The 21,935-nt window shown below is 42.5% G+C and overlaps 1 protein-coding gene across 1 annotated transcript in view; it reads right to left on the bottom strand.

Moving 5' to 3' along the window:
* Positions 1-21,935, bottom strand: part of SNTB1 (syntrophin beta 1) — a 220,839-nt gene that overhangs the window by 27,492 nt on the left and 171,412 nt on the right. The window contains exon 4 of the mRNA XM_073230032.1: positions 4,649-4,788. Within this exon, the coding sequence (XP_073086133.1) occupies positions 4,649-4,788 (140 nt within the window). The remainder of the gene's footprint in view (positions 1-4,648; positions 4,789-21,935) is intronic.

A 21,935-nucleotide genomic window follows, 5' to 3' on the forward strand; every position in this document is an offset into this window, starting at 1 on the left:
TAATCACTCTGCAACAGGCTTTATGATCCTAGTTTTCAGATGAGAAAACAGAGAATCAGAAAAGAGAAGGGATTTGCTCAAGGGTCATACAGCCTCTAAACTGGGGCTTGACTGGGCAAAAGTGTAAACCCATCTGTCAAATTGTTATCTTTCCTCTCTCCCAGTAAATAAAGTTTTTTTTTTTTTTTTTTAGTTTTTAAGGAGATGCTTTTTTTTTTTGGCCAACACGATGGGTTTTTAAAGATTTCTTAGAAAATGTTATTACAAAACTTGCCCAAGGTCCCAAAGCTGGTAAGTAACCGTTTTGTAAGTTTCCAGACCCCGGCCCTGAAGCGCATGCAGTAGGAAACTCTATGCACATGGTCATTAAAATGAAGTTAAGATAGAGTGCAAAATACCAATGGAAATGCCTCTAAGATCACGTTAAGTGAAAAAGCAGGGCAGCCCTACAGCACACTTGAGGAGCCACTGATGATTCTGTGAGCACGTGGACCCAGGACAGCCTTTGACCTGATTCACTGGTGGTCATCACAGCTTGAGGCAAAACTGCTTCTCAAGAACCACAGGGAAGCAAGGTCCAAGTCCTTGCTGTGGAGTTCCGTTCCTACCCAAACTCTGGGAGTGTGGGACGCAGCAGAACAGTCCTCTAAACCAGTGGCTCTCAAAACCAGCCTGCATGAGAAACACCTGCAAGGCTTGTTAACTCACAGATGGGCTGGGCCCCACGTGCAGAGTTTTTGACTTAACTGGTCTGGAGCAAGGTGGAGATTCTGCATGTTTAGCAAGTTCCCAGGTGGTGCTCACGCCACTGGGCTGGGGACCACATTTTGAGACTCCTGGACTAAGTCCTGGGCAAAAACCCCTCAGTTTCTGATAGCATCCACAGTTCTGTCTTCACTATGCTGTGTAATCTGGGCAGCCAGCTCTGGCATGATTAAGTTGTCAGGAGAGCTAAGGCAAGATTTATACGACACATTCAGCAGATTCAAAGACCCACTAGAAGCCCAAAGATGCACTTGGGAAGCTGTAGAAAACAGTGGTTACAAAGGTGGGCTCAGAATTAGAATCTCGGGTCTCCCTCTTACTAGCTGTATGACTGCGGGTAAGTTGCTTAAACTCTTAGTTCCTAAGTTTACTTCTCTGTGAAATAGGAATAAAACCTAAACCTCATATAGTTGTGGGGTTAAATGTGGTAACCGTGAGGGCTACATTTGCCTGATTCTTGTTAAAAACACATACTCCTGACTCCTAACCCTGGTCTATCAAGCCAGAATCTCCTAGACATGGTCCTCAGGACTGCAATCTTTAATAAACAGCTAGGTGATTCTTAAATTGGGCAAGTTTTTCAAACTTATGTAGAATTCGCCTCAATCTTTGCTCCCTCCACAAAGGCCAGCCACTGGTTTTTTACCATCTGGGTCTCCTTGCAAATGGTAATACCTTGATGGCCTTTATAATGTCACCCGGGACAATTAATTAGTAGATACCCTATAATAAAATTTTGAAAGACATGGCTCTATATCCATAAATAAAAATTAATTTACCTGTGCATTTAAGATTTGTATACATTACCTTTTATATAGTATTCCTCAATAAAGGGTTTTAAAAACAAATTTAAAAAGAGATGACTCTCCTTATTTAGAAAAATGAACTCAGGGTTAAATACTACTACACAGGCTATGTGCCCAAATGCTCATATATAAGGGACACTGCCACATGTATAGAGGACATGGGAAGTAAATGAAAGTCACTTAATAAACTTAAATATGTGGCATGGGAAGCAGCCAAGGAAATGCTAGGGTAACTTCTGCAATGGAAGGATCCAGAATTTTCCTGTCACTTCTACCACCCTGGCAGAGATTTCTCTGCTAGAAACAAACAGCCTCCCCAACTCAGAGAGCCAGCTTTATCTGCAAGGATGGAATAATTTCCATCTTTGGCTGGGGTGAACTCTGCTCAACAGCCTGGAGCTGCAAAAGGGCTATACTTCAGCATGATGACATAGAGAAGGAAGGAGTCATTTCCCTGGAAGTCCTTCTCCAGGCACACCCCGAGGGGCGCAGAGCTAAGCTGGCCATAACCAGTGCATGCACACCACGGTGGTTGATGCAAAAACCAAAAGGTCAGTTAAGAACCTATATTGCCGCAAAGTACATGTCCCTTTGAACTTTGGAGGCAGCAGCATTCCTCCAGGTGCATTTAACAGAGGAGGCCACCAAAAGAGGGAGGGGAGTGATCAGCCTGGAGTTAAGCACATTCTGGCAGGAGGAAAGCTAAGGTGGCAACCCCGGCTCTCATATTTGCGGGCTGCTGCTGCAGAGCACATTACCTACTGCTGGAGGGGATGAAGTAAGGACGAATAGCCAGGGCCTTTATGTCTTGGACATACTCTACCTCTCAGGCAACCATCAAGGATAAATACTACTAGACAGGCGGGGTGCCCAAATGCCCTTGCCATTGTGAGCCTGCAACAGAACTTTTTGGTGCCCCCTCCCAAACCAGCTCAGATGCCATTTACTGTGTTTGCGAAGCCATCCCGGCTCCTGGGAGCTTTGCTTTTAAGGGTTCCCATCCATGACTTTCTTTTGTTGCTGCCCAGCGCCCTGCATGCGCAGAGAGCCTGAAGAGCCACAAGAAGACATAGTGCTGGGCAGCCGAGTTTCCAAGGGGGTGTGCAAGTCCAGTTAATTGCCTGAATTGGGACACATTCTGAGATAGTCATTTATGCTCTAGGGCAGTGCTGTCCAACTAAACTTTCTGTGATGATGGAAAAGTTCTAGATCTGGGCTGTCTGAAATGGTAGCCACTGGCCATAACAGCCAAGTAACTGAAAATGTCGCTAGGATAATGAAAGAAATGAATTCTTAAAATTCCTAAGGAAGGCCAGCAGCCTCCATTAACCAGAATATTCAGGAGTGGGGAGAGAAAGCTATGTGTAAGCTTTATTTTCAAGCTGCCTGAGAGTTACCTAGACACTTTACCTTATTCGAACTTTTGTTCCTGAAAATCCTTCCCAGAGGTGTGGGTTCCATTTCTCTCCTTCGTAACTGGAATACCGTGACTGTACCCTAATCGTTCTTTAGTTGTGGGTGTGGGACTCTCTCAGCATCTGCCCAACAGGGCCCATAGACGAGGACTGCAGGTATGCACTGCGGACAGTGTTGGGGTTTGCACTCACTCTGAATGGACTCTGAGACTGAATAGCCTGAATCTTTGAAGGAACATTTTAGGATGTCTGGATTCTGATTGCTGAGGTTTTATTGTAAACATCAATAGTACTTTAATAGCTATTCTGCCAAAGATTCGGAAGCTTGGAAGACTCAGGAATTAAATTACTAATTGTATTTATTTATGAGTGATGTAGGCCTGGTTTCCCAGCCCCTGAAGGCTTCCTCTATTCATCTCTGGGGCCAATAATGGCCGTCTTCGGGTCGCCCTGGCTGTTCTCCATGATCAACCATGACTTGGATCATGAGCAGGAAGTGGGGATTTCAAGGAGTTTCAGCTCCTATTCACTATTGCCATCTTAATTTTGTGTCACCTCTTGCTCTGCTACTGGGTCTCATTCTCTTCCTTGCACCTGAGCCTTGACTATAACCTGTTTGGCACCTCAGTCCCTTCAGAACAGTGAACCTGTCCTGTTTCTATTTCTTGCTCAGGACAGATGCCCAAAAACCTCAGTCCTCTATGCTCTGGCTGTTGGATCAAACTGCCAGACTTTGTCCCACTTTGCTCAATAATTTATTCAACAGACATTTAAGGGCTCAGTATTGCCAGGCACTATGCCAGGGAGGCCACAACACTATGTAGCATGCCTAGCATCTAGGAAAAGAGACAGAGGTAAAAGAGTAATGAAAACTGCTCCCATTCTCATAAAGTACATACAGAAAGAGCTGGCAACAGAAGCCAGGTCTGAGAGTTCTCAGCTACTTGAAGGTGAGACTCAGGTTTGATGTGCTTTTGTGCTCAGGATATTGGCCTTCAAAGAAGGAGGTAAGCAAATGATGCATTAAGATAATATATCGCATGAATAACAAGTGTACATTGAAGGTCCTAAGAAATAGACAGACCCTGGCAGCCCCACTTCCACAGGAAGCATCCCACTAGAGGAACACATTATGGGATCTCTTGTGCTTAGTGAACTTTAAAAAGCACAGTGGGACATTCCTATATGACATTCTTAGTGCCACCAAGTGAAGACCCTTCTTGATGATTCTACGGGAACTTCAAGATAGTAAACACATGTGTAGAGTTCCTCTCAAAGGGAACAGGATGGAGACTCTACTGAAGGTGCCTAGGCTGGGCCCATCTCACAGATGTTACTGTTCCCTCCTGATGGATCAGCAGTTTGTTCTTTGTCTCTGTTGCCCCATGTTTGGAGGTTTTATTATAAATGTCAATAATACTTTAATAGCTATCCTGCCAAAGATTCGGAAGCTTGGAAGACTCAGGAATTAAATTACAATATTATTTATTTCTGAGAGATGTAGGCCTGGTTCCCAGCTAAAAACATGTGGCTATCTTCTGGAGGAGCTCTCAGCTCCTGTTGCAACAGGAAGTAGTGACGTAATGTGTTGAAATAATTGCAATTGACTAAAATAGTTTCTACCTGCACAGACCTGGGGCCCAAACACAAGGCCATGGCTACCTGGTGGCAAGAAGGGGGCATGTGTGAACTGGGCTGAGCCAGGCTTCCTTCCTCCGCGGCATGCTGTCGTAGATTAAAAGGTCCTTCTCAGTCAGTACGACCAGGGCTGGCTTCCACTCCTTCTCGCTCTCCCCGGGCACCTGGAACAGAAAGCAGAGGACTGTCAACAGCCTGAGAAAAGAGTGACTGGAAAGGAAATGGCATCCCTCCAATCAGAATACCCAACAACAGGAGTGTCTTTGGTTCAAGTTGGAAAATCAAAATGCGAAGAAACCATTCATGATTGTACGATTCTTGATCACTGAAAATATGTTGTTTCAAGGGCTGTGGTATGTATATTCAGTGTGGCCAAGGAGTAGCCCAGTTGCTGAACATCTGTCGCTGTTTCTCACCTGCCAGTTAGCCCTGGAATTTTTATTTCATAGGAGGACACAGCTGCCTGGGGGAATAAGCCCTCTCAGATGGTTCTTGGTAGAGGGCATGGCTTTTATTATGAAATAGTAGAGGGCATTGCTTTTATTATGAAATGGTAAGGTTTGAAGCTGCTGAATAAATACCCAAAAGCTCTGAAAATGTACTATAGAGGCAAATTTCTGTCTGGATAGGTATAAGACATCACTGCCTCCTTCCTCCGTCTTTCAGTCTTAGACTGTTTCTGTGATGCAGGCACCATCCTGAAATTCTCTTGTTCTATTATTGCATATTTAGTTCCTTCATTGCAGATTAGTCTTTAACTGAAGGGCTGAGATGACTTTGCAGGGATATGAGCGGACTCAAACATCAGTTGCATGTTTGGACCACATGTCCTTTCAAGTCCCTGCCAATGAGGAGAGTTGTGCAGCTCAGATCTTATCAGCCATCCCCCTCTGCCCTGTGCTGATCCTCCCAAACTCCCTAAATGTTCTTCTAGCCATGAAAATGCCCTCCTTCCAGCCTGAATACTGGGATAAATCGTTATGCTAGTTTGGAAAAACTCAATGCCCTAGCCTGGCTACTCAGAGCATGGATTCGTGTTCCGGAGGTATCAGCATCACTGGGGAGCTTGCTAGAAATAGTCTCAGGCCCATCCCAAACCTACTGAATCAGAATGTGCATTTTAACAAGATCTTCAGGCCATTCATAGCTCATTAAAGATTAAAAAGCACAGCTGTAGATAAGGTTAAGATCGTCCTTGACACTGGCAATTAATTCAGTGAAGATTCATAACACAGCACCATCCAAAATCTGTTCAGTATTAAAGTAAACTAGACAGTAAGCTGAATAAATGATAAAGCAAATTTCTTCCCTTGCAATTCTTATTGTTACCTTAAATGCCACAGTGCAATCTGTATTGAGGTGGAAGCAAGTGTGTGTGGCTGTAGAAATGAGTGGTCAAAGGAGACGGTGCAGGATGGTGGAAGGGGTGACTTTTGTAGGTTATGTAGTTTTATAGGCTGTCTGAGTCTGAGCCCCCCTCCATTATTTACTGTCTGTGTGACTTTGGACAAGTTATTCTCTGTGCTTCCGTTTCCTCACTGATAAGGACAGTGTTATGTTCAACAGTGGTTGAGAATGCTGACTCTGGAGTTAGAATGCCTGAACATAAATCATGGCTTCACAATGTACTAGCTGTGCAATTTGGGGCAAGTCAGTCACCCTCTTTGTATCTCAGTTTCTGTATCTATAAAATGGGGAAATAAGAGTACCTTATTGTGGGTTATTGTGAAGGTTGAGTTAAAATATCTAGAATGCTTAGTATAGTGCAGAACAAGCATTGTTCAGAGCCTGTCAAGTAGCATGTACCTCATACAGTGGAGATTAAATGAGACAGGGCATGTAGTGTGCTTAGCATGGTACCTGGTAATTGATAAGGTCCCCAGTGAAACTTAGGGTGAGAAAATCGTGGGAGACTCACCAATTTATAAACTCATCAAAAAAGGTATTCTTTGGAAATGGCAGCAATATGACAAAGTACTGACTTTCTTTGGGAAAAATTATAAGGAAAATCAAGCCTATCTTTGGTGTTGACAATTTCAATGCATTCTCCTCCCATATTTTCCAAGTTCACTCAGGAAGAATTCATTGTACAATGATGACCTTTATTTTTAATGCCCCCTTCCAAAAATTTTAAATAAAAACTCTCTTTCTAGAAGGAAGATAATTTCCCACCAAAGTTATTTATACTAGAATGTGAATGACTGCCTGGCTTATTTCTCCCTGTATGCATTTTCTGCATATAAAAAAAATCCAGTTTTAGTGTATTGCTTTTTCCAACAGAAGAACAACATCTTCAACAGATCAAAATGAACTGTTAGAGAAGGCAATGTACCACACCCTACAGGTGAACAGGCTGTAGTCTCAAGGCATAAAGTGTTTGGGGGTTTGGAATAAATTTTTTTCAGCCTCTCTAATAAACCTAGTAAATTAGTTTTCCAGCTCATTAAACAGGACTGGAGACGCTGCAAATGATCCTCCCAACGTGCCTATTTTACTTACCTAGTCAGATCTGACCCATTAACTTTGACTGGAACCAGTCATTTAAATTTGAACACAACTAAGCATCATTCTTCAAACATGGTATTAAGTTTACAAAATAAACCTCAATAGTAAATACCAACAGCAAAATACAGACCTTTCTAATGGTGGAATCATTAGACTCTCCACACGTCAACTGGCATATTTAGGTATGAATAACTCCAAATCCCTAAAATGAAACATTTGGTGGTTTATTATGGAGCCCTGTATGGATATGTTAACTCTGCTGTGAGAATACTCAGAGTGGGCATTTTCCAGTGTTTCTGTGTGTAGAGATTTCATTTTAATTCTATGTGAATGCTTGAAGGTACAAGTCTGCCCATGAGGACAACTGACTTTTCAAGGAGAAATATTTCATGGTGAAGAATAAGTTTTTAAAACCACACTTCAGCCATATAAGCTGCACATCGCAAAGCCTTTCAAGAACACTTTTCTTCAAGTTCAAGTGTTCGTGCTGGGTTCAGTGACAGCTTCCATTACAAATCCAAATTTCCTGGTGCCCAAAGATTCACCAGGGTTAATGAAACAGTTCCTGGGCTGTGTCCACATTTTACTGAAGTGTGACTCCTGAAATAGATGTGACAGCTTCCACCTCAATACCAGCTTCCTGCCATCAGATGCTGTAAGCAGTCAGCTCTTCAAGAATTGATCATGTTTCTAATGAAGAAGGTGAAGGGAAAGAAGTAGGGAAATAAATATTTAATTTTGAAATTATTCTGAAGCACAACTAGAGTGAGCAGAATCCTGTCCCTATAATCACTTCTGCAGAGCATGAGAAAAAAGGTTTACAAAATTGCAAGATGAATTTAAGAGAGTGGGGAGAAGTCACTGGTTTGAGGGAAGTAGATATAAATGTGTGAAGTCAACATGTTGTACACCTTAAACTTACACAATGTTATGTGTCAATTATGTCTCAATTTTAAAAACAAAGAATTGAGGGAAGTAGAGTCATTGAGTCCTTGATTTGAGACAGGTCTTACAGGTCATCTAGCAGTGGCTTTCAAACTTTTAAAATTCACCAGACCCTCTGATGAGATTAAATCACAAGTCATAGAACAAACTGTAAACCATTTGAAAGAGGGTTTGTACAGGGTTTCAGCTGGACTTTATGTCTTCATCCTACCACCACTCACAGCTCTGAGTGGGCTTCCTAGCTACCACTGGAATATAGCTTAAAAATTGCTGACCTTGTTTCCTCTAAAATACCTAGATTCTGCAGATCACTTCCACTTAGTTTTATCAAAACCTTTCAATGACTTTATTACATGTATTTTAAAAGAAATGCATTGGTGCTGCTGCCTTTTTGGTAGAGTTGTAAGGATGCAATGAATTAATGCATGCAGAGACTTAGAAAACTGTCTCACACACAGAAAGCAAGCAAGCCTTAAAGTATGCTAGCTATTCTTACTAGTAGTGCATTTAGGTAAGAATAAGTAGATATCAAATGAAAGGCCTGAGTGAACTTGGGAAAGAATTACTTGCTTTGTGGGTCTAACATCCTCATCTGCCAAAGGATGGGGGAAGACTAGATAACTGCAATTGGCCTCTCCAACTTCAAATAATCTCTTCCAGATTAAAATTCCCTCCAACATGGCTGGGATTTATTGAGTTACTAGGAAGGTTGCTTTATACCTCTTCTTTGCTTAGTGGGCAAAAGACTATGTATAGGTCTCTTTTTCTCCCCTCATGCCAACTCACTCTTCCTAATATACATATTTTCTACCTTCTACTTGAGTATAGGAAGAGCTATGGCAGGAAGAGCTCATAGTCTTCAGAACCAAACAGTGATGTCTTCAGAGTCTGTTTTGGCCACATCTCAGCTTAAGGGGTCTGACCAGATAATTTATATGCTCTAAACTCTTATTCATGGACGTGTAACATGCTGATAAAGGCCTCCTATGCATATGTTACAAGGATTAAACGAGACAGTATAGTAAACACTTTCCATATGGCAGATGCTGGATATGTTAACTATCCCATCACACAGCTCAAGTCCACTCCCTGCTCCCAGATCTCCTGCTCAGGAAGGATGGTCTAGACGCAGGGGGAGTGAGTAACAGCGAACTGAAAATAGCCCGGAAGCAAGGTCAGTAACAACTTTGGTTTTGGAAATCCTGGCTATTGTTAATTTATGTCTTTTCTCCTCAGATTGCTAGGTTTTAGAACAAAGAACAAGATAGCAGGGTGATAATAATTATCAGTTATCAAAGTCCAAATGCTTAAGCATTAGATAATGAATCCCTGCACCACCTCTCAGAGGCAGATAAAGATCACCACCACTTTACACAAAGGAGAAAAAGAGTTCAAATGTGGCCACAGAGAGTGCGCTAAGCAAGCCCCACTCAACCTTCTAGCAGGCCCTGAACCACCCCAAGACCCGCAATCAGGAGGCAGATGGACATCTTTACCTGGACTCGAAGGGGAGCAGAAAGGAGAGAGTGAAAGAAGGCTAGAAAAAGAAGGTTCAGAAGAGGGTCTGTGGGAGCCTCATCTCTGCCGGAGTAACTTCTCCCCTCTCCACAATTCCCATGTTATCTGGGCACCTGGGTCACACCCTGAGTTCAAGGGTGGCTTTAAGGGGGCGCAGACTGAGTGATTCACCCTGTCTGATGGATGTCAAGACAATGAAGAAAAGTCTTAGGGAAAGCAGAGTGAAAAATAGGGACTGAAAAACATGGTCTGACTGTGGGACACTGAGGGTAACATTGTTATATGCCAGACCAACACACAACAGCGGCAGTCCCCAGTTCCGAGCGTGCTCCCTTCTGCCAAATCCTAAACTGGCCCTGGGCTTTGATAAACCATGCACAATAAAGCCCCAGATTCTGGGTTCGTAATTGGACTCTCACCAGAGTCCCCATCATTGGTGCTCGGGCTGTGGAGAAATCCCCCAGGTGTTGTCAGGACCAGGACGCCTCTGAAGGCTCGAGGCAGGAATCCTGCTTTGCCTCTTCCTGGCTTCTGGGAGCTACCAGTGTTCCATGGCTTGAAGCTGCCTGGGTCAGTCTCTGCCTCCACTGCTACACGCACTTCCTCCTGTGTGTCTTCGTATGGCCCTCTCACAAGGCCACCTGGCATTGGATTTAGAGCCCACCCTGTTCTAATATGAACTCAACTAATTATATCTACAAAGAGCCTATTTCCAAATCATGTCAATTCTGAGGTCCCGAGTAGACAGGAATTGTGTGGGAGACGGGGCAGGAAAGGCAAAACTAATCACACGAAGAGAACCACAACCCACTACATTTTCGGTCAGTCTTCCAGTTTTCTTCTTCCCCTTTTGAATATTTGCAGACACGGAGTTTTTTTTATTTTTTATTCAAAACAAAAAATGTAATTAGCCGTGATTTTGCCACCTGGAGATAAACACTACCAGATTTTTTTTCCCACAGTACATATAAATTCGTTGTTTTTTTCAAGTAGGCTCATGCTGTACAAATTATTTTGTGATTTGTTGTTTTTTTCACTCAACAGTATGTTGCTAACATCTTTTCCATATCAATAAAGATTTATCTACATCATCATTTTAACAGCTGCATGGTTTTCCACTGTATGTTTTGGCATTTTTAAAAATTAAGTTATCACTGATATACAATCTTATGAAGGTTTCACATGAGCAACATTGTGGTTTCAACATTCACCCATATTATCAAGTCCCCGCCAACCCACTGCAGTCATTATCAGCATGGTAAGTTGCTATAGAGTCACTACGTGTCTTCTCCGTGCTGTACTGCCTTCCCCGTGACCTACCTTTTTTATGAGTGCTGATTATAGTGCCTCTTAATCCCCATTGCCCTCCCTCCCCACTCCCTCCCCACCCCCTTTCCATTTGGTAACCTCTAGTCCCTTTTTGGAGTCTGTGAGTCTGCTGCTGTTTTGTTCCTTCAGTTTTGCTTTGTTGTTATACCACAGAGTATATTTTTTGAAAGTTATCTTGTTTACTGAGTATGCAGAAGGTCAGATGCTAATGTACTCTAATGGAGGCCTTTGATGGCTCTATTAGAAGTAATGCCTCTGTTTCCAGGATTTCATAATGAAGCCAACCTTAGGGCAGATCCCACACATCCAAGGAGAGAAGTGCACAGCCAGGGTTTTAAATCTCCTCTCATCCTACAGCATCACAGAAAGAGGAGGCGGAAGGCACGTGAAGGTCTGGTCCCCATCACGGTACAGATCATGTCAACCACATGAACCGAGCCTTCCAGTTGTTTGGCTCATTTGCTTATGGCTGATGACACAGTTCTTCAGATGACAACATTCTAAGATACATCCCAGGAAGCAATTCCAAGGTCTCTTACAGCTTTCAAAAGATTGTTGGATTTTACATGGATAACTCCATTTTACTGTGAGTTCAGGCTAAACACAAGCAAGTTGGGTTAATAAATGGGAAGAACCAATTCTGTCCACCCCACCAGTATCTTCTTAAGTTTGGGATGATTTCCCACCCTCTGCCCACCTCTGCCATTCTGCACCGAAGCAGAATGACAGCCTAGCTGGAGCACGCTACCACAGGGAGGCAAGGGCCACCCTCCTCTGTCTGCCTTTTTGTCCCCCTCAATCTAATTGGCACCCCCTCCAAGGAAAGAGGTGCCATTACTCTAATTGCTCAGATCCAGGAACTGCCATTGGGCCCCTTTCAATAGCAGGCATGGTCGTGTGTGTCAGAGGTGGGTGTCTGTGGTCCTACCCCAATCACTGCAAATCCCTGTACTGCACGGTGAGAGCACATATGCTGGGCTGGTCCTACAGGCGGACTGCCCGTTGTGGTCCACACCACTGACTCATTTCCATTCCCATGCACCCTAGCTCCACGAGAGGCCACAGGAGGCAAGGCACATCACCTTGGCCACGTTCCATGTAATCCAGCGTTTATCAGGGTTTAGCATAGGGCTTACTGGGCACTTGCTTAGCTATTAATAAATGTGCTTTTTTCCCCCTGCTTCCCATTAATACATCATTCCCTCTCACTCTCGGTTGGGGGCCCCAGAGAGAGGAAGGGGTACGAAGTTACATCACCCAAATCCTACTCTGAGCCATCCACTACTCAGCTTTCTGGGAGAAATCCTGGCCATGAACTTGAGCCCCACACCAGATTCTGCCATGTGTCCCCTTGTCACGGCCACCCTTGAATAATTTTGCTTTGTTTTTTTTCCCTGCTTACCTTCCTTTTTACTACTAGACAACCTACTCTCTCCTTCCTGTGGGAGAAGCCCTGTTTCCATTACCATGAACTTTCCACGTCCCTCACCCAGCTCCCTGGATGTAGACCTGCCCACCCCGTCATCCCTTCTCTCATTAGTGAGCCTTGACTCCAAGGAGGCTGTCTCACCGACCACGCCATTCAGAGTCAAGACTGATTTGTGGCCTCTCTCACTGCCTTGGTGCAACCGGGAACATCCTGGGTTTGCCCCCAGGATGTGGCCACTGCGTCTAGACCACTTCAAAACATTATCTGCTTGAAATAGAGACCTGCTTGTTTGTATAAAAATGAATTCCTTCATAATAGTTTGCTTTTTTTCCAACTTGTAAACATCCTGTTTTCCTCTTGTTTATTTGTTGGGTCAGCTCAACTTTTAAAGTCATTTAAATCTGATAGTTTAAAATCATGACAGGAAAAGAATTTTCTTTATCAAGGGAGGATAAGGATAAGGCTGGGACAGTAAACATGTATTGGGAACCTACTCTGTAATGTTATGGGTTATAGTGTGTGTCTCTCTCCCCCAAATGCATATGTTGAAATCCTAACCCCCAATCCCACAGGATATGACCATTTTTTGGAACTATGGTCATTGAAGATGTAATTAGTTAAGACTGGAGTACAGTGGACTGGATCCAGTATGACTGCTGTGCTTACAAAAGGGGAAATCTGGGCACAAACACCCTCACAAGGAGAACACCTGTGAGCATGAAGGCAGAGATCAGGTGATGCATGTGTAAACCACGGAATGCCCGAGATCGCCAGCAGCCCATCAGGAGCCGGGAGAGAGGCATGAACCAGATTCTCCCTCACCGTCTTCAGAGGGAAACAACCTGGCTGACACCTAACTCTTGAGCTTCTAGCATCCAGAACTGTGAGACAATAAGTTTCTGTTGTTTAGTCCACCCAGCCTGTGGTAGTTGACAATGGCAGCCTAGGATATAATGAAAGCACCTTTGTGGTCCTCATCTCCCTCAACCCTTTCAACGCTTTGATGAAGGCATTTATTATTATCCCCATTTCACAGAAGAAGGAACTGTGGTTCAGAGAGGTCAGGTACTTGCCAAGCTCATGTTATTATTTAGCATAACTAAAGTTATAAAGCCACTTACGTGCCTTTCTGACTTCAAAGCTGTGATGTTTGCAGATCACAAAGTTGCTTTCCACAAGAAAGGAAAAGAGAGATGACGTGGGGAAATGAGGGGAAAAGTAGGAGTAGAGAGGGCTGGGAACTCGGCTGCAACGTCTCCTGCTGGCCGGAGCGCCCGTGGTCCAGCTACGTGCAGCTGTGCAGCAGGCTGTGTCTTCCTTTGGGGCCCTTCCCTTTTGCCCTTCTTTCCCACCCCGGGGCACTTAGGGCTTCACTCAGGCCAGACATCAGTTTAATCCAAGTTCCTATATTCCCCTCACATCTGATTAAACTATTTCCCAAACTCACATCTGATTAAAGAAAATCAAGACTAAGGTGTAAATGACTCATAACCCTTAATATGTTGTTCCATTAAGGGATATTGCTATTTATAACCAGTAGCTGGGACAAAATTAGTCTCTGTTTACTCTTCGCTGCACAATTGAAGGGCTAGTAAGTGAAACGTAACAGTCCCTGGTACTACAAATTTAATTTGCATGTTTCTGTTATTCTAGCAAATATTCTTCACTTGGTTGTGCTCATCCCAGGAAAAATGTTTGCAAATTCTAAGATTGTGCAGTTCAATGTAATGTTCTCTGCAGTTTCAAATCAACCATATATCATATGCTTAGCAACAAAGAACAGATGAGTACAGTAGACAATGAAATAGCATTGGATATTTGTAACCACCAAACTTGTCTAGATATTTGAACCACTAGGAGCCTGACCCTTCCAGCCCATAGCTTAACAAACACTAGATTTAAAACACATGTTTTTGGCCATGTTCTAGTGGCTATATTAACCATACAATCTTCTAGACAAGGAGTCACAAGTTCAGAGACTACAGAAGACCAGATATTAAAAAAAAAACAAACCAAAAAGCCCACATTCCACTTGTGAGGCAGCTTCTTTTCAGCATTAGCCTATCATTATGAGGAAAGAATACAGACAAAACATTGCTAAATCTCCAATTTTTCAAAAGAAGGCACAAATCTGTGTTTTTCTATGTGAATTCTTCCTATTTTTAAAAGTTGGTGTATTAATTTCTATTGCTGCTCTAAGAAATTACCACAAACATACTGATACTTATTCTCTGACAGCTGTGGAGTCTGAAAGTCCTGAAATCAAGGTGTTGTCAGGGCAGCTTCTTCTGGCGGCTCCAGGGCAAAAGCCACTACCCTGCCCCTTCCAGCTTCCAAGGCTCCCTGCACGGCGCCATTCACGCTCTCTTTTCTCCTTCTGTGTCTGTCACTGCACCTCCTTCTCTGGACTCTGACCCTCCTGCTTCTTCCCATGTGATTAAATTCCCACCCCCTCTGGTAATCCAGGATCATCTTGCCATCTCAAGATCCTTAACTTAATTACACCCCTAAAGTCCCTTTCCCCAGGTAAGACCACATATCCACAGGTTCTGAGGATTAAGACGTCTTTGGGAGGCCATTATTCTGCCTACCTCAGCTGGCAACTAAGTTAGAAAAATAACTTGTAGAGTGAAGTGATACAAAGCTTGACATTTGTTTTAAAATCTCTAGCACATCGTCTATCCTCACGCCCTGAAATGGAGATTTTCAAAAAAGAAGACAGACAGAATATTGACAGTTAATCAACATGAGCTTACAGGCACCTGGAGGTTCACTTTTTTTTTCTTTTCTTCTATAAAAAATTTTTTAAATTCCTGTAATTAAAAAATTAAAAGGTAAGCAACATGGGGACTGAGGAAAAACACCTGTAAGCCGGACATGGTCCACAGGCTACCAGCTTGCTATTAAAAAAATATGTGCCTATTTGTCATGAAATACACAACACACATATATACAATCAATGCAAATGCATTTGCAGATCTAACATACGGGAAGTTGATGAGTCCCTGTGTTCTTCACAGGGTCCCACAGGCTGCTGACGTGCAAGTGTGACCTGAATTAACTGAAGGCTGAGTTATGACAACGACTATTAGCTGTAGAGAGAGACTGGCTAGGAGCAACCTCCATCCTGAGAACACCTGTGTGTGTGCGCCTGTGCCTCGGTGTGCACGTGTGCTCGGAGTGGCCTAGCCTGTGGCTCTCTTGGAGAAATACCATCTTTGTCTCTACATGGAAAGTGGATACCAAAATAAACAGGCTTTTTGTGCAGGTGATACAAGTGAAGGGACAGGGAAAGATGTAAGCTACTGATCTTTCTTGGAAAACTGAAGTTTATGGGAGAAAAATTTTATATAGTGGTTCCCCAATTTAGGGAGTCTCAAAATTCATGAAATGCAACTTTCACAAATGAAATAGGTCTCCATCATCATCTTCCCCCTGAAAATGCTTTCTATTTCCACCTCCTTACTTAATCCTCCTAACTTCTGAAAAATTAGCCCCTGGAAATCCCCATCTTGTGTGGGGTGCCTGTCCTTCATGCACTCAGGTTCCGTATGCTAGCTAGGTGTCCATGGTACCCACATAATGCCTGGGATACAGTGGCCATTCAGTAGGTTCTGGCTGAATTCTGAATGACTGAAGTCATGTCTAGGTGTGTTAAGCCCCTGATAAACACTGTAAACTGTGCTATCCAGCATCATTTAAAGAGCCAGGCCTGGGATCTGTGTATTCTCTCATGGACATTCTTCACCCACCAGGGCTCCAATTTCCTGTTCCCTTCACTACATGTGAGCAGTCCATACTCAGCTTCTAGAAATGGATGAAAGGCTGCTTCTAATCTGTGAGACTCACAGATAATTAAATTAGATTCTTCTCTGTTTGGTGGGGAGACATACTTTATACTTTCATTAACTCCAAAGGGCCATTTCAATTACAGTCCTGTTTGGTAAACAAGTTGTCTTTGACTTACAGCCTTTACTTCTCTAATGCCCAGGAAATGTGCCCTCTCAAGGGATGCTGATATGCAGGAGAAATTCATGATTTTATAAAAAGTTATCTTTTGAGAGGCAGTTGACATCACTAACTCCAAACAAAAAAGGAGCAAGTTTTAAAAAAAGTCTGCTTCAGTGGGTGTGTCTGTGTGTTTCCTTGTTTTCTTTACCCTTCAAAGGAGTTCCCTGAAGGAAGAGACTGTTGATGCTAATACCACATCAGCATTTTCTAAAGTCATGGACTGGTCTGACAGCTATTCCAGATACCACAACACGATTTACTACATGGAAGAAGCACCAACATATTTACTTTCAGTTGGATTTATCAAAATTTTACAACTAAACAAAGGCAGAAAAAAGGAATTCATTGTAGAGATTTCTCAAAAATTTGTGTGTCCAAGGACCAAGTGACAAATTTCAAAGCCCACTTAACCTACTTTCGTTCAAATGCCTTCATAAAACCTGCCCCCACTGGGAAGATTCATTTTTCTTCTCCGGATTCCTGGAAGCAAAGAGGCAATCTAGTATTAAGAACATAAATCTTGCAGTTAGACAGTTCTAGTCTGCAAGTCAGCTCAGCTATTTACAGTGTGATCTGATTTTCTCCTTGCTTCAGTCACCTCATCTGTAAAGCTGGGGGTAATAAAGGTCCCTCTCCCATGAGACTATTAGGAAGATGGAATCAGGTAATGTGTATGAGTGGCTTATAATACAGTGTCCAGCAAAGAGTAAGTTCTCAGAAAAACCAGTTTCTCAAAATCTGGCCTGCAGATCATCGGCTTCAGAATCAGCTGGACTGCTAATTACAAATTTACGTGCCTGCCCCTTCTAAGACCCAATCATTCAAAAGGGCCAGGGGTACACCAGGAACCTGCATGCATAGCAAGGGTCCTGAGCAAGGCTTGTGCACACACACTGCTGTTACAGAATCTGCAGTAAGTGCTCCTTACCATCACCACAATCACAACGTACCTAGCATTCACTTTCTGCCAGGCATTTCCAAGGCCAGTTCCCCTGGATTCCCTGCCTCAGTATCTCTGGAACACTTGTTAAAAATACAGATTCTTGAATCCTAAATCCACTGAATCCTGATTTCTAGGGATGGAGACTACACACCTTTATATTTGCAACTTCTTTTGGAGACTCTGATGTACAGCTTGCTTCAGGATTCCTTGGTCCACAGAACTCATTCTGACACTGGATCATAACCCTTTATTTTTTAACCATTTAGCCAGTGTTTACAATACCATAATAAATGTTGAAATGAGCTGAGCTGAGTAAAGGTTGTTTTCCCAAGTAAACCTCTAAGCTATAATAGACTGTGCTTGGAGATTTCCCCCTCCTCATTTCTTCATAATGTGATATCCATGAAATTTTATTCCTGCATAGATTTTCTAAATTCTAGGCATTAATGTACCATTTTCATAATTTTTGTTGCATCCACTTGTACTTGTCCTATTGTACTATTATGAGACTAACTGCCTACCCAATATCTATTCTTTCCTTCTTTTTACTAAATAAACTCTAACATTATTGGGAATGACAATATGTCCAGTTAAAAAATTACATTCCCAAGATCCTTTCATCCCCCATCTTCCCCTGACAATCCCAACACAGACATGCCCTCTGCCTTTACCCCATTAGGCTCATTCATATTCATTTGGCTGGATCATGTGTACAGGCACCTCCTAAACAAAAAAGAAGTCTCTTTCATGTTTTCTGGTGTACTTTACAATTGTCAAACAGGAAACAATATAAATGTTATTTCTAAATTGAAAAGTAACTGCAAAAACACAGGATGAGGTGTGTTTTTCTCTTCTCTCTAAGCTAACATTTTCTCCATGAGATGTTCCTTATGCAATAAACAATATATTTGCAGCCAGCATGCTCCTTTCTGGAGTAAAAGAATCATGAGGAAAATTCCAAGGACATTCGAATATTCTACAGAAGCTCACCAGAGTTTAATGAGACACAGGAACACATTGTTTCAAATGTAATGCCATGTCAGAGTTGAAATCTTCCAAATGTGGACATTTTCTGGATGACCTTCCATCTAGGCAAGGGTTTTGAATGGCAGGTCTCATAGTAAATTACCCTCATGCTACACAAATATGAAATCTAACTTCAGATTTTTAAAACTGATAATATAGTACACTAACATAGAACCTAGAAAGAACACTTTTTCTCAGGGGGGGGAGGAAGTCTTTCTTACCATTTTCTTTTCTGTCCTGCTTTCAGAACTCATCCATTCATTCAATAAATATTTATTTAGTTCTAGTCGTGTGCCAGGTACTGTGCCCAGTGTCTCAGGGCCACTTCATGGTGGCAGAAGACAGACACGTCAGGAAAGGGAGAGCAAATTAGTAACAAATACTAAAAAGTAAACTTGGCAAAGATTAAAGAGGGATGAAATAAGTTAATACAATATAAATATGCTACAAAATGTAACAGATGTTTTCATTTGGGAACAGTTCAACTGCTGTTCAGTGACAGTTCTATGTTCTAACTCTGTGGAGAATTTTTTATATCTACATTTTGGCCTCCACAATATTAAACATTCCATTAGTGTCATTTGCAAAAGTACTGTTTCCTTAATGTTTCTAAGATGGTGATAAAAGTTTATAAAAGAATTATGTTTCGTTTGAGTTACTAATTTAACTAAATATATATTACAGAGTTTGGGAGCTACAAAATATTTAAAAACTTGGAGCCCCCAAAACAAAAAAGGTAATTATTTTAATGGATGGATGGTAATCCATTCATTCAATGCCTAAGAAATCCATGTACCAAATCCTTGCCTACTATATAACTAAGCACTGCACCAGGCTTCAGGGATTAGAAAATAAATGACTTCACTCTTACATCTAAGGGTTTCATAATCTCAATAGCACCACCAGGAAGAGACAGCAAGTCCTAGGATAGGGAATGTCCTGTGTATTCCACGGAGGAAGACACTAATGCTGCCTGGTTAATATGAGGGTTATGAGAGGAGATGTCATTTATCCTGGGGTGACAGCTGGGACTCTCCTGGTCATAGAAGAGGAGGAGGACCATCAGGAAAAGTGGCAGCACAGGGCAAAGCTTGGTAAGAAAAATAATGCATCCAGGAAATGGTCTCCAGTTCTATAGAACAGCTGTGTTGGTTGAAGAGAGAAATAAGGGGAATAAGTGGGAACTACTGTGTGCGTGTGTGTATTTCCAATTTAATGAAAGACTAGACTGAAGCAGAAGCCAATGAGTTACTCAAGAGCCTGAAAATTCTTGGCAGGAAGTTCAAATTGGATTGAAGGTGAGAGAATCTAGAATGCTCTGGGAACCCTTGGCCATTATTAAGACTACTAGACAGCAGGGGATGGTTCCCAAAAGGGAGTGATCCAGGAGGGAGGTACCTCTAGACTTTACGGACAGGATTAGGACTCCACCTAACAGGAACCACAACTGGGAGCTGGTCAGTAGAAGAAGGGACTGTCAAGTAGTAGCTGGAACCAGATGAGGCACAGCTACTTCAGGAGGAGGTCCTCAAAGCCCAGAAGGGGGAGAAATACCTTGGCTTCTCCCTGCACCTGTCCTCCAATTTCTACCAGTGCCTCACACTGGCCTGACTACATAGAAACCAGTATGTGTTTCAGAGGATAACTGAGAATCAAATGAGGTAACGTGTGAAGTAGGAAGTATAGTAAGCATCATACAGGGTATTAATCAGAGCGTGTGTGTTGTCAAAGTGTGCCCTGTTATTAACAATGCTTCCTGGAATCTCTACTCTCCCTGCTGGCCTTGCAGGGCTCATAGGATAACAAATGACATCCACTGTCATCTCAGTACATCCTCGACCAAGTCTGACCTCCTCTGCCCCTGTGCTAAGCACTGGTTTCACCCAAGCACAAGGGCAGCTCTTTGGATTCTCTGGAGCGGGCAGTTTGCAGGGTGGGTAACATGCCGGACATTCCCTGGTACCCAGCCGGACACTCATCATCACAGGCTCTCAGATACTTCCGTCCCAAATCTTCCTTGGTCCTCACATCACCAGTAAGCTCTGAAAATTTGCCATTCCCAACTCAAGAACATGAGTCTTGTCTTTTCTTCTTTTGCTTCCAACAATTTACTTCTTCCTATAGCATCGGCTTCCATGCTTTTCATTTACTAAACTCTGTTGAATTTAGTCCAGTGCACCTTTGGCCCTTAGAGAATTGGTGATCTTTTTCATTAGAGTCACTTCTTCTCCTCTATCCATCTTAACATCCGAGGATCAAAGGCATACACGCTATTCTAGGCAGATTTGCCAGAGATGCAGAGCAACTTCGGCACCGCCTCGCTCTCTGCCAGGAAGGAATGTCTAAGAATAACTCTGACTTTATACTCACAATGTGGAGAATGTAAGGTTTTGGATAGAAAACACATTAACCATGACAACAGATAGTTTACAGATGCACTGCAGCTGCTATCAACAACTGCTCTGTTTCATGAGTCTGTAAACACACTCATCTGGCCTCTTCTTTTGCCTAATAAAAACTTCAACTCCAACAAATTTGTGGGTCATCTCCAGCCCTGTCGCCCTGAGCGTCCTATAGTCCTGACTGCACTCTCAGCTTTCACACCTGCAGAAAAACTCAGTTCTCCTTTTGTTTTCATTGTGTGCAAAGTGGTGTGACTTAGGTTAAAGGAAGTGATTTCCTTAATATGCAAGCATTTTGGTCTCAGTGGCTGCAAAGACCCATTCTCATTAAATTAAATTGAAAAAGGGATCATTCCATTGAAGAAGATGATGGTGATGAAACAAGTAAAAAAAAAAAGCATAGACTACTTGAGTTTAATTTTCTTATTTTCTCCTAAATAGAATATTAGGAACAATCTCTTTGTACTGCTTCTATTATAACTGTCACCCATTACTTACAGCTGACCCCATTGAAGAAAAAAGTTAAGCCATTTATGAACACAGATTTTTTTTAAATGTGAAAGAAAACCTGAAAGCTGTGTTAGAAACCTACTCAGACAACAAATATAATTGACAGTCCTATGTCAAACTAAGGAGCTGAGCAATTTTTAAGGGTCCATTCATACCATTAGAACAGGCCATCCTGACTAAATGAGGTAATATATATTGTTTAAGGGACAAATATTTTTTAGCACATGCTCCAGGCACTGTGCCAGGAGATGGACATGTTGTGACGAGCAGAACCAGACAGCACTCTCACATGGCACTTAGAGGCTGGAAGAGGGGACAGATGCTACATAAATCATCAAATTATAAATATCCAACTGTAAACAGTGATAGCTGCTGCCTCTCATCATAAGGCTAATGTAAAAGTTCTATTGAGTCAAATCACCTTCCCCTACTCTGGAAGTTTTGCTATTCTTAATTCCGAAATTCCCTTTACATTAACTACCTTGAAGGCCAGTGTTAACGTGGTCAGTGAATCTGATGTGCACACCTGGAATACAAGGTGCATGGATGTTGCCCCCTTTCTGGAAAGAAGATTCCTTTGCCCATGATCCTTTGCCTACACCCTGTTCCCATGGCTTTTGGGGGGCAAATGTTTATACAACTGTTAAACAGAAAAATGAGGGGGGGAACAACTTTTGGGACTCTTAAAAAAAA

Source organism: Manis javanica, chromosome 2 (assembly GCF_040802235.1).
Source record: "Manis javanica isolate MJ-LG chromosome 2, MJ_LKY, whole genome shotgun sequence".
Classification (NCBI taxonomy): Eukaryota; Metazoa; Chordata; class Mammalia; order Pholidota; family Manidae; genus Manis; species Manis javanica.